Below are 13,021 nucleotides of genomic sequence, written 5' to 3' on the forward strand. Positions count from 1 at the left end.
TTCTTTTACGTTTTGATATTGCCTGATAAAAGAAGTTACTGGTCGAGACTCGATAGTTGATCCAGTACCAAATTTTCGCAAATATTGTGTGAGTTTTCAGCAAGGTGTCAAATTGTCTGCTCCTAGCCAGAAACTGTGTCACGGGCGTTGGCGCGTTGCTAGATTTTCGTGGAAACTAACCTTTGGTTTGTATTGACTCTAGATCGATGTTCAAAGTTTCAGTTCGCTCCTTTTCTTGCTTCTAAGTTCTTGAAAGATTATTTTCCTTGGCTTACAGAACATGCATGCCTAATAGTTTTGAGAAATCACGTAAGAGATATAAAAGACCCATGTTATCACTGTTTAGCACTTTATTACTAATTTTAACTCCGTTCTCCTTCACTACCTATGCTAAACCGAAATGGCAAATTTAATGCTATATACTTTAACTAATTGAAATCAATTAACATTTTGAGAACTAATATTACTATGTTAAGAACTCGTCTGGTAATTAGATTTACAACTTTAAGGACTCGAGTTACAATGTTAAAGAAATAATACTATTTTGATGACTCATTTTCAAGAAAAGGTGATGCATAGCGTGCATTATCTTGTATTATAATTTTCCAACTAGTTGATATATTTTTGGTTTGCTTGCTTAATAGTTTACAGAACAAACAAGAAATTTAGGGTACAGAAACATGTCAAAAATGGAAGATTGGAAGTAAATAATGTATATCGTGTTGAATGTGTATCGTGGGTTGAATGTGTATCGTGGATAGGTCAACACTCAACAACATCGACCACTATTTGTGTAGCGGGCAAATACATATATATCTTAAGGATTATAATAACTAAATGCAGAGTATAATGTCTGCAGCACGGTGAGTATGAGCAAAATCAAAGCAGCCAAGGCCGAAACAAACGACCACGGTGTGTCAAAGTAGGTGTACTTGAAGCTTGCCCATGTAACATGCCAACTATTCCAATAATACTGATGAACATCATTGAACAATTTCGCCAGATAAACACTGTAGAACGATAATCTGAAAACAAACAAGAATGCAGACACATATACAAATAAATGTAATTTATTAAATATCAAGCGCGGGGTTACAATCTTTGGTGCACTCCTCTGATTCTATCTCCGTATGTGATTTGGCTCAAGGGTGATCTTGAGGATTTGAGTTTGATTTGGATTTGATTTGATGAAGAACGAGCGATTTGGCCGCTTGATGATTCTTCGTGAACTTGAGTTTGGATTGGATTTGGATTTGATGAAGAACGAGCGATTTGGCCGCTTGATGATTCTTCGTTGACTTGAGGTTGGATTTGGATTTGGATTTGATGAAGAACGAGCGATTTGACCGCTTGATGAAGAACGAGCGATTTGACCGCTTGATGATTCTTCGTTGACTTGAGGTTGGATTTGGATTTGGATTTGATGAAGAACGAGCGATTTGACCGCTTGATGATTCTTCGTGGACTTGAGGTTGGATTTGGATTTGATGAAGAACGAGCGATTTGGCCGCTTGATGATTCTTCGTGGATTTGATGATCTTCGTGGACTTGAGAGACTTCGGGATTTGTCGAGAGTGATTCTTGCTCGAATGATTTCTCTCTTTCTTCTCCAAGTCTAAAAATCCTCCCCTCCTTCATGTTGAATGGGGTATTTATAGTGTCAAAGTTTCTATTTTGTAGAATATTTTAATGACACTAAAATAATAAATTTCTTTAATTGTATAATTAAATCAATATGTATTTTCCAATTAATTCAAAATTAGTTATTTTCATAACTAAATTAAACAGAAAATAGTTGATTTAATTATAGTCGTTAAAGAATTTATTAATTTAATTAAATGTCCGATTACCATTTCGAATCGTCAATAACATTCAATTTTCGATTTAAGTCAGAATCACGTAGCTTTGATTACAATCATCCGTTTATGTGCTGACACGAGTTTTATTTGGATCCGCACCAACTTTATTGACTTTTGGCCACATGTGCAATTTTGTCGGGCTCTTGGTCGATTTAATTATTTAACGAAGATAATTTACTTCATTAAATTTCATGTGTCTACAAATGCCCCCACTTCAAGTTGTGCTGCAGGTATGTCGTCATCACGTACCGAAGACGTAGCTTGAAGTATGCACTTGATCTTGATAATTTGTGGAGTTGCAACATGTGATCAGAAAAAAAAAAACTCATGATCAGGTATACTAGTGATAGAGTCCCAGAGTTTTACCCTCACCACGTGCCCACCAGAAAAATTTGGCACCTTGAACACTTTCGTTATTCGAAACCATTTAGAGATGCCCCTTGAATCATCAAAGTAGCAAAGTGGTCTTTGTCTTTTGAAAGCATCTCACATGAAAGCATCAAAATGGTTTTTTATTAGAAAGCCATCTCCACTTTTATTCTCTTTTCCTACCTCCTATGCTTTCCCTCTATCACGTTCTACTGTTGTATGAAAGCATTCATTTAGTCTTTATCTTCTAAGCTTTCTCTTTATAAATACATGTACCCTTGTTGTCTGGACCATCACACACTGACACTGCTTCATTTCTATTGCACGCCGTATGTCATCTTGAGCAGTCTTGCAAGGGAGCATGGTGTCCTCAGTAGCAGCCTTGTAAGAGAGTACGGTGTCCTCAGCAGCAACCTTCCTCTCCTCCACCGCCTTGAACTCCGCCAAGTAGTAGTGGTAGTCCCCTGTTCCGAATTTACTCTTTTCCCCAAACATGACTGTTGTTCACTCTTCTCCTAGCTACATTAGCTACTAGTTGTCCACTGGAGCTCCCGATATTGCATTTTCGCCTCCGGAAATAACCTTCGGTTCATTTCGTCGTCCACTTCACCAACAAGGACATCGTCGCTCAGATCATCTTCGCCACCATTTCCGGCAACCTCGTCCTCGCCTCCGCCTATTCTCATGAGCTCCCCCGTTATGGCTTCAGCATGCCTCACCAACTACGCCGCCGCCTATTGCACCGGCCTCCTCCTTGCCCGCCGCACTCTCAAGAAGCTCGAGATAGACGAGGAGCACGAAGGCAGCGAGTGGGACGATCCTCTGGTTTTTGTTTTGTTTTTTTTTTTCAGGTAGCAGACTTGGTGACTTTGGCACGAGATGGATCCTTCTTCTCAACGTTCTTAATAACCCCAACCGCAACAGTCAGTCTGACGCATGTCCCTCACAACAAATCGACCAAGAGGTGGGTACTCAGAGAAAGTGTTGACAACCATGGGCTTGGTGGGAATCATCTTTAACAGTACCGGTATCTCCATCCTTCAAGAACATGGGCTCCTTCTCAATCTCCTTTTTGATCAAGATCTCACCAAATTTAATCAGCAATGTGGGAGGTGTGGCAGTCAAGGACTAGAGCATATCCATTTCCGATCTTGTTCATGGTGGTTCACGATGATAACATGAAGGTGAAGTTAGAAGCCTCCTTGGCGGGGTCATCCTTGGAGTTGGATGCAGCAACCACACTTGGGAGAAAGGAAGATGAAAATGCCAAGAGAGAGAGAGAGAAAAAAAAGATAAGACATTGGAGCAATTTTCGGAAATGGGAGAAAAAATAGTCGGAAGTGGGAGAGGGAAATGGAGAGAGAGAGGGGTTGGAAAAAAAAACACGGAAGTGGGAGGCAAGAAGAAAGAGAAAGGGAAAAGAGAAAGAAAAAAGGAGAGAGAGAGAGAGAGAGGGGTTGGAAAAAAAAAACACGGAAGTGGGAGGCAAGAAGAAAGAGAAAGGGAAAAGGAGAGAGAGAGAGAGAGAGTGAGTGAGGGAAAAAAAAGACACGGATGGGAGACAAGAAGAAAGAGAGAGAAAGAGAGGGAAAATGAGAGAGAGAGAAGGAGGAAAAAAAACGGAAGTGGGAGACAAGAAGAAAAGGGAGAAAAAGAGAGAGAAGATGTTGTCTGCTACAGTGCCCGTCCGCTACAGTAACGATTTCGCTACAGTATTGCTCGGCTCCAGTTTTTTTTTTTAATCATGGTCTGATTTTGACTTTTTTTCACATTCTTATTTTGACCTCTTTTTTGTAGGATTTTGAAAATAAACTCGAGAGTCACGGTCGATCTAGCCATCTGCTTTCGAAACACGTTGATTTTCGGCGGGTTTGAAGAACGTAAACGACCTAACCACTTGACTGCTCTCATTTCATAGACTTGACAGACTCAATAAAAGCGTTTAGGCTTTACGCATCACATTCACCATGACGGCTTTCAAGAGTTTGAAGAACGTAAACGACCTAATCGCTTATCTGCTCTCAATTCATAGACTTGACATCAGTCAACAAAAGCGTGTTAGGCTTTACGCATCACATTCACCATGGCGGCTTTCAAGAGTTGTCTTCACGATGCAAGACTTGTTGATCTAGAACATAAGTTTTGTAGAATGTCGGAGTGGCTTCAAGTAAAAAAAAGTGTCAAATCCGAGAGATTCCAGAAGTGACTGCAACAGAGATTGAAGAGGCAAAGAAGTTGCGAGCCAGTTTTGAAGAACATCGTAGCAGCTTCAAAGGTTTGACTTGGATGTGATAACTGACTTGAATGATCAAGACTTGCTCCTCCCTTTCTTTTCTTCAATCATCTTGTAATCAATCGATTCTGAAATTCAACTTACTATCAGTGGAATAAGAATTTGTATGATTGGCAGACAAACCCTTATTTTTATTTTGATGTGACTGAACTTAAGATTGTTATTCTTAAGCTGCCTACGTATCCTTCTAAAGAAAGAATTAAGTCATCATGTAGTTCAAGGGTTTTTTTTTTGGTGCCTTGTGCAGTTTAAGCTCATGCAGGCGTGGAGCGTTTTTTGTTTTTTGTTTGTGTCTTATGTAGTTTAGGCTCGTGCAGACTTGGAGCATTTTTTTGGTGTCTTGTGCAGTTTAGGCTCATGCGGACTTTGAGCATACTTTTTTTTTTGTGTCTTGTGCAGTTTAGGCTCGTGCGGACTTGGAGCATTTTTTTTTTGTTTTTTTTTTGTGTCTTGCGCAGTTTAAGCTCATGCAGACTTGGAGCATTTTTTTGTGTCTTGCGCAGTTTAAGCTCATGCAGCCTTATAGCATTTTTTTTGTTTGTTTTTTTTGTGTCTTGCACAGTTTAAGCTCATGCAGACTTGGAGCATACTTTGATATTTTCAAGCATGGTACTTCTTCAAGAACTTGCCATTAATGGGACCGATCCTCAAACCGTCTTCCGCCACAATTTTGTAAGCTCCATTGGTGTATACTTCGCTGACGATGTAAGGACCATCCCAATTTGACTTGAATTTGGAGCCAGACTTATGCGTCATAATGATGGGTCTTTGAACAACAAGAACTAAATCATCAACTTGAAATGACCATGGTCGAACACCTTTGTTGAAGGCGTGTGACATCCGAGCTTGGTAGCATTCCAGGCGTTGTTGTGCATCAAGCCTCTTCTCGTCCAAAGCTTCTAACTCTTGCAGGCGCAACTTGACATTTTCCTCATTTATGAGACCTTCTTGCAAAGCGATTCTCAACGACGGAATTTCTTTCTCTAATGGTAACACGGCTTCAACACCATAGATAAGAGAATAAGGTATAGCATTTGTGGCTTGCCCCCCGTCTTCAAGTTTTGGAGGAGCTTCGTCTACTTGAATTTCAAAATCGTCATGATCGTCTTCCTCTACGGCATATGCTTCTGCCACCGTGATATGATAAGAGGTTTGGATAATGTTATCCTCATCGCCATTACCGAGGTTGGTATCTCCTTTTTGGCCAGTGAATATAATGGTATGTTGCTTCACTTTGTGTTGATCCGTGGAATTCACTTCCAACACACACTGCCTCCTCATGCGTGACGGGATAAGACTTCGGATTTCTTTGCTCTCCGCTTGACTACAAGTCATTTTCTTCTTGCTTATTTGTCGTTCCTTATGTTCGCGCGCCTCCTTTGTGAAATTGGACGATGCTTTTATTGGGTGAAAATAGAGTGGAACTAGCTCGAACGACCCGAATGTTACGGTAGTGCAACTAACTTCAGCAACATCGTCAACGTCCAGTTCAATCCTCCCTTACTTGACGAGATTCATGATCAGATCCTTGAGAACAAAGCATTTCTCTATAGGGTGACTAACGAGGCGATGATATTTGCAATACTTCATATCGTTGACTCGATGCATTTCTTCTGGACGCTTGCACTCCGGAAGATCTATTATCTTGTTTTCGAGCAGATCCTCTAACATGCATGCCACATCAGAGTCTGGGAACGGGTACGTCTTCTTCTCCATCTCCTTCAACGTGCGTTTACTCTTATTGTAGGTTCGAGGAGGTTCCACCTTATGGAACTCCTTTTTATCCCGCGTAGATATCTTAAATGGTGCAGTATTGATGACCATTGATTCTTTGGAAGGCTTCTTCACAACCTTGTCAAATATGCTTCCGAAGGCTTTGTCTTTTCATTGGTCGACCAGGGTTTCATTCTTTCCCTTATGACTTGCCAAGCTTAGCTCCATGTCGTGGGCTCGAGTAGCCAACTCTTCGAAAGAATGAGGCTTGATTCCTTACAAGATGTATAGCAAATCAAAGTGCATGCCTTGGATGCACATTACAACGGCTGACACCTCTGACAATTGGTCCTTGCAATCAAGGCTAAGTGTGCACCATCTATTGATGTAGCCGATCACGGGTTCATCCTTCCGTTGCTTCGTGTTAGTTAGCTCCATCATGCTCACCGTCCGCCTTGTACTATATAATCGATTAAGGAACTCGCGCTCCATTTGGTCCCAACTGTCAACATACTCCGGCTCTAAGTCTGTATACCACTCGAAGGCATTTCCTTTCAACGAGCGAACAAACTGCTTGACAAGGTGATCGCCTTCTGTCCCGGCGTTACTGCAAGTCTCCACAAAGTGGGCGACGTGTTGCTTTGGGTTCCCTTTACCTTCAAATTGTTGGAAATTTGGTGGCTGATACCCCAACGGCATCCTTAAGCTGTCGATCCTCTTCGTATAAGGTTTGGAGTAAGTGAGGGAGTCACGAGAAGGACCTCCATATTGAGCCCGAGTTGAGTTGGTGATGATGTCTTGCAATTGCTGGAGTGATAAGGAACCAAGTGAGTCGCCATCGTTCTTGGACGTTTCTCCCTTTTCATTTACTTTACTCCTTCCAGGCGACCCTTTGGTGGAGTTCTCATCATTGTGATCTTCCAACTTGCTATAGAGCTCAACGATTTGCACATCCTTTTCTTCAATCGTTCGGGTGAGCTTTTCAACCATCTCCAACAGATTACAGAGTTGCTCCTCGACTGTGGATGCCCCCGTCACCAAGATCTGCGCATTGTCAGAAGAGGATTCATGTGTCATATAATGAAAGTTATCGCCATCTTCTTTGGGACTTCCATGGTATGATGCCGTGCTTGATTCGTCATCAGAGAAAGCGCCTTCCAGGATAGGGCCATCACCATGAACGGATAGAGGAGATTGCTCCTTTAGCTCGTTCTCCTTTGACGCTTGCTTCTTCCCGCTTTAAAAGGCATGTTCTATTGCTCCCAAGCTCTCCAAGGTGATGACTGGTTGACGAGGCTTACTAGCAAGTGCCATCAACGTCGTGGGTTGAGCTTTAGCCACGCTCCGGGTGACAAGGGCAATCGGTTCACTCTTTGATTTGGAGGATGTTTGCTTGGACTTCTTGATCAGCTCGGCCTCTCTGCTTAACCTCGCGGTTGTGGACTTGGATTTCTTCGTTGGAATGACTTGGTTGTTCTTGGAAGCCATCGCACAAACGGATTTGAAAATTTCCTCGGAGAAGGAGATGAGAGGCCAAAAATGTCCCACTGGGCGTGCCAATTTGTAGAACACGAATCTGAAAACCAAACAAGAATGGAGACACGTATACAAATAAATATAATTTATTGAATATCAAGCGCGGGGTTACAATCTTTGGTGAACTCCTCTGATTCTATCTCCGTATGTGATTTGGCTCAAGGGTGACATGCACTTGATCTTGAGGATTTGAGTTTGATTTGGATTTGATTTGATGAAGAACGAACGATTTGGCCGCTTGATGATTCTTCGTGGACTTGAGTTTGGATTGGATTTGGATTTGATGAAGAACGAGCGATTTGGCCGTTTGACGATTCTTCGTGGATTTGATGATCTTCGTGGACTTGAGAGATTTCGGGATTTGTCGAGAGTGATTCTTGCTCGAGTGATTTCTCTCCTTCTTCTCCAAGTCTAAAAAATCCTCCCCTCCTTCATGTTGAATGGGGTATTTATAGTGTCAAGGTTTCTATTTTGTAGAATATTTTAATGACACTAAAATAATAAATTTCTTTAATTGTATAATTAAATCAATATGTATTTTCCAATTAATTCAAAATTAGTTATTTTCATAACTAAATTAAACAGAAAATAGTTGATTTAATTATAGTCGTTAAAGAATTTATTAATTTAATTAAATGTCCGATTACCATTTCGAATCGTCAATAACATTCAATTTTTGATTTAAGTCGGAATCACGTACCTTTGATTACGATCATCCGTTTATGTGCTAACACGAGTTTTATTTGGATCCGCACCAACTTTGTTGACTTTTGGCCACAAGTGCAATTTTATCGGGCTCTTGGTCGATTTAATTATTTAACGAAGATAATTTACTTCATTAAATTTCATGTGTCTACAAACACCTATTATAATCAAACGAAACATCCTTCCCCATGTTTTTAATTAAATGAGCAATTTCCCCATCGTTCCCATAGCAGTTCTCCATTGTGTTTCTGTCACATAAGTAGTACTCGACATCCTTGTGAGTGTTCACAAGGCAATCAAGCAATGTGGCATAAGTGGTGATGTATTTGGAGCATGACTTGTGGCACTGCTCATAGGCGACGCAGTTCAACAAGAAGGCGCTCATAAAATCCTCGATTGTGATGGTAGGCATCTCGATCACTCCACGCTTGAATTTGACCTCCAGGAAGCTTTCAAATTCCTTAGCAGTGAGCTTGATACCGGCGCGACGAAGCTTAGATACACAGTGTATGATGTGTGTTGGTGTACTGCTTCTTTTTTGCTCTGCATAACCAGCTGGTATCACACTTAACCTCAACAAGTCAAGCAAATGTTTACCTACATGCATTTTCTTTGATTTTAGGGTAAGAAAATACAGAGATATACACCAAATAGTACGTAGCCCAGTAGTACAAAATATCCACAAAGAAGAAATGTAGAATTTAGGCTATGATGAGCATCCCAAGTCGAAAGTTCAAATCATATATACCTGTAAGACTATGGAGTTTCTCTATAACAGCGTAGGCCTCAGCAGATGGTTGTTGAAGAATCCCAAAGGAAGCAAAACCAAGGATTTCACAGAATCTTTATGATCTTCGGCTTTAGTTATCAGATCATACAAGTGCTCAAGAACAAAGTAGGCCCTTTGGTTTTCAAGCCCAAGAAAATCCCTGACCATAAACAGCATGATCCAATACGTGTTAGCGAGTGGATGATCCGGCTCAAACCGAACCACACGCCCAACTTTTCGAAACAACCATCATCTCAACGAACTCATCGATCAGTACTAAGGTGGATTATTTCAGAGTAACACTCCCTGGCTCTAGCTTCCAATGGCTCTATGGATTTCATGTAGTGCTGGAGAGTTAAACCTAGAGGCTCTGTTCTTCAAAGCAGAGAGCCCAGGTAGCGCCACTTGTGCTCCTCGATCATTCTCAGGTGGGGCTCGCCGCGGTGGAACGGGCCGATGCAGACGATGTGGGGCTGGTACGATTTGCCGTTTATCTCGAGGAGGCTCTGCGGGACTCGGAAGATGCTGCAGGAGGCTTTTCCGGCGGCATTGTTGAGAAGTCTTGGAGGTTCTGCGATCTTCTTGTATGTGGAAGCTAATCGATCATTGATCATTTCGGAGATGGGGGTAACATGGTTGTCTTCTTCTGGAAGTGGCTTAGTATCCATTAAGAAATTAAATGTTTGAAGTTTCTGATAATTTGAGTTGTGATGGAGGAAGAAGGGAACAGAGACTTGGTGGTAGGACAATCGGGTTTGAGCGACAGCTAAGAATAGGACTAAGAATAATGATGATGTAATAAAAAGTATACAGTTCTATTTTCTATTTCTATTATTCACTAAAATGAAATAAAATTAGAACGTAATTGGAAAAACTATTGCACAGTAAGAAACCCTAGCCGTAATGGATGACTGTCTGACTGCCTCGTCTCTGCACATTAGAAAGCAACCTCAAACCCAAAACCAAACCCAAACCCACTGTACCTTCAGGGCTTCAGGGCATTCACGCCAAGACACAACAAAGCCTCCACCGGGTGTACGAGTCAAGAGGGAGGGATCCATCGCTAGCGTCTATTATCTTGATACTTGCATATTAGCGGCCTTGGAACCAAGACGACATTAGGGATGATAATAACTGAGAAGAGAGTATAAGGTCTGCAGTAAGGTGAGTATAAGCAAAACCAACGCAGCAAAAGCCGAAATGAACGACCATGGCGTGTCGAAGTAAGTGTACTTGAAGCTAGCCCAGTAAACATGCCAACTATCCCCGTAATATTTATGAACCTCGCCGAACATTTTCGACAGATAACACCGATCATTATCGAAAGCCACGTCCTTCCCCAGATTGTTAATAAACTGAGCAACCTCCTCATCGTTCCCGAAGCAATTCTCAATTATGTCTCTGTCAGCCAAATACTCAACATCCTTGTAAGTGTTGACGAGGTAATCCAGCAACGTAGCGTAAGTGGTCATATGTTTGGAGCATGACTTGTGGCATTGCTCATACGCCACACAGTTCAACAAGAACGAGCTCATGAAATCGTCTATGGTGATTTTGGGCATTTCGATAACTCCACGCTTAAACTTGATGGCCAAGAAGCTTTCGTATTCTTTAGGAGGATTGAGCTTGATTCCAGCACGACGAAGCTTTGAAACGCAATGTATAATATGGGATGGAGTAGTCTGTCCTGGCTCAACATGGTCAACTGGTATCACACTTGACCGGAGCAAGTCGAGCAAATGCTTACCTACAAGTATTCCCATGCGAAGGTCAGAAAATACAGAATGTGCTAAATTGTATTTCAGAGTAAAATGTACCTGAACAAAAAAAAGTGTATAAGATTAGGGGAAACGTCAAAATAATATATTATCAAAATTTCAAACCATGCCTGTAAGATAATGCAGCCTTGCTATGACTTCGTCCGGCCTGTTCATATGGTTGTTGAAGAAATTCAAAGCAAGAAAGGACAAAGACTTCACAGAGTCTTGACGATCTTCCGACGTAGTTATCAGATCATATAAATGCTCAAGAATAAAGTAAGGAATTTGGTTCTCAAGACGAAGAAAATCTCTAACCATAAACGGAATTATCCAGAGCATATTGACGAGTGGATCATCGCGCTCAAACTGAACCACGCGACCATATTTTCGAAACAGCTCGATTAAGAAGCAACCATCAAGAACCATCAATTCGACGAACTCATCAGAGCTGAGGTGTATTGTTTCAGAGTAGCACTCCCTAGCTCTAGCTTCCATTGGCTCTATGGATTTTAAGTAGTGCTGGAGAGTCAACCCTTGAGGCTCTGTTCTTGACAGCAGAGAGCCTAGAGTCAACCCTTGAGGCTCTGTTCTTGACAGCAGAGAGCCTAAGTATCGCCACTTGTGCTCCTCGATCATTCTGAGATGGGGCTCGCCGCGGTGGAATGGGCCGATGGAGACGATGTGGGGCTGGTACGACTTGCCGTTTATCTCGAGGAGGCTCTGTGGAACTCGGAAGATGCTGCAGGAGGGTTTGCCGGCGGCATTGCTGAGAAGTCTCGGAGGCTCTGCAATCTTTTGGTACATGGAAGCTAAGTGATTGCTGTTAATTTCGGAGATGGAAATGACATGGTTGTGTTCTTCTTGAAGTGGGTTAGTCTCCATGACAAAAGGAGATTGATCGAAGACTGTTGGCTGAGTTATGATGGAGGAAGAAGGGGACACAGGCTGGGAGGTAGGAATGATATATAATATTACAACCATGACGAGGACCAAAGAGTGATCAAGGAAAAATTAACTAAACACATTTGTTTTTTTATTAATTTGCGAAAAAGAAACTAAAACATGGTACAAGTCATCTACGTGATAGAGAGGGAATGAATTATTATTAGCTGGGAGCCCGAACCGTCTTGTTTGGTACACCAAAGTTCAACGTACACTCAATCTCTCCTCCCAGTCAAGTAAGAAATATCCGCTACTCATGTAGACGTGATGTTAGATCATAACGTTTAGGAAAAAGGAGCCATATATATGTATGACTGAGTTTGATCATGAATCTACGACAATTTGTTGTTGCATAATGGGTAGTAGAAATAAGGTATACTCCTTGTCCCACCCTTGTATAGTTTTTTATCACAAACAATCTGAATTACATGTAGGAAGTCTATTTACTTGGTAACCAAGAATAAAACGTATGATAAGAATATAGTGATAATTGAATACATCAACCTCTAATGGAGAGAACTATTACTATTGCTTGTTATATATACGCTTGATCCCTGTGACCTCTTTAGATTCGAGTTATCCATGACCTCTTTAGATTTCAGTTATCCATAAATCTTGCCCCAAACTCCCAAAGATAGAAGTTGTAAAGAGACTCGCAAAAGATCATATGCTCAAGATGGATAATGCTTCTCTTCTCAAAGATGCTAATATTACTTCTATCGATCAATGATTGTTCTTGTTTCGTATATTTTGTGTCCATTAATTGTGCGATTGTACATGATCTTGTTCTTATATATATTACAACGGTCAATATTGCATGTTAATCCATTCTTGCAGAACGATTTGTTACTGTACATATGATCATATCAATTTATGTTAGTTGACTATTTTTCATAAATGAAAATAACATCAATTTAAGTTTTCGAACTCAGGCCTAAACTTCAGTACCCGGCCCATTTTTATCTTAAACCAGGACCCATTGTTAGACGAGTCTAAACTTTAGTACGTCTTAATTAGCTCGTTCTCTTTCAACGTTCCCTTCGAATTGTATTCTAGGGTTTATGAAAATCATGTA

The 13,021-nt window shown here is 41.1% G+C and overlaps 1 protein-coding gene and 1 pseudogene across 1 annotated transcript; both read right to left on the minus strand.

Annotated features, from left to right (window-relative positions):
- Nucleotides 1-2,886: 2,886 nt before the first annotated feature.
- LOC126797779 (elongation factor 1-alpha-like) lies at nt 2,887-3,524 on the minus strand (annotated as a pseudogene).
- Nucleotides 3,525-10,051: 6,527 nt separating this feature from the next.
- LOC126797743 (UPF0481 protein At3g47200) lies at nt 10,052-11,902 on the minus strand. Its single transcript, XM_050524451.1, has 2 exons — nt 11,133-11,902; nt 10,052-10,991 (listed from the first exon to the last, which is right to left on the minus strand). The coding sequence occupies exons 1-2, from the start codon at nt 11,884-11,886 to the stop codon at nt 10,363-10,365; spliced, it is 1,383 nt and encodes a 460-aa protein (XP_050380408.1). The 5' UTR covers nt 11,887-11,902; the 3' UTR covers nt 10,052-10,362.
- Between the last annotated feature and the right edge of the window lie 1,119 nt (nt 11,903-13,021).

This window comes from Argentina anserina, chromosome 6 (assembly GCF_933775445.1).
Source record: "Argentina anserina chromosome 6, drPotAnse1.1, whole genome shotgun sequence".
Lineage (NCBI taxonomy): Eukaryota > Viridiplantae > Streptophyta > Magnoliopsida > Rosales > Rosaceae > Argentina > Argentina anserina.

Excerpts from the sequence above, each read along its gene's own strand:
- LOC126797743 (XM_050524451.1), bottom strand. The coding sequence starts at position 11,886 with ATGGAGACTAACCCACTTCAAGAAGAACACAACCATGTCATTTCCATC. Across the intron at positions 10,992-11,132 it reads AAGGCTGCATTATCTTACAG|GTAAGCATTTGCTCGACTTG; the intron begins GCATGGTTTGAA and ends GAATACTTGTAG.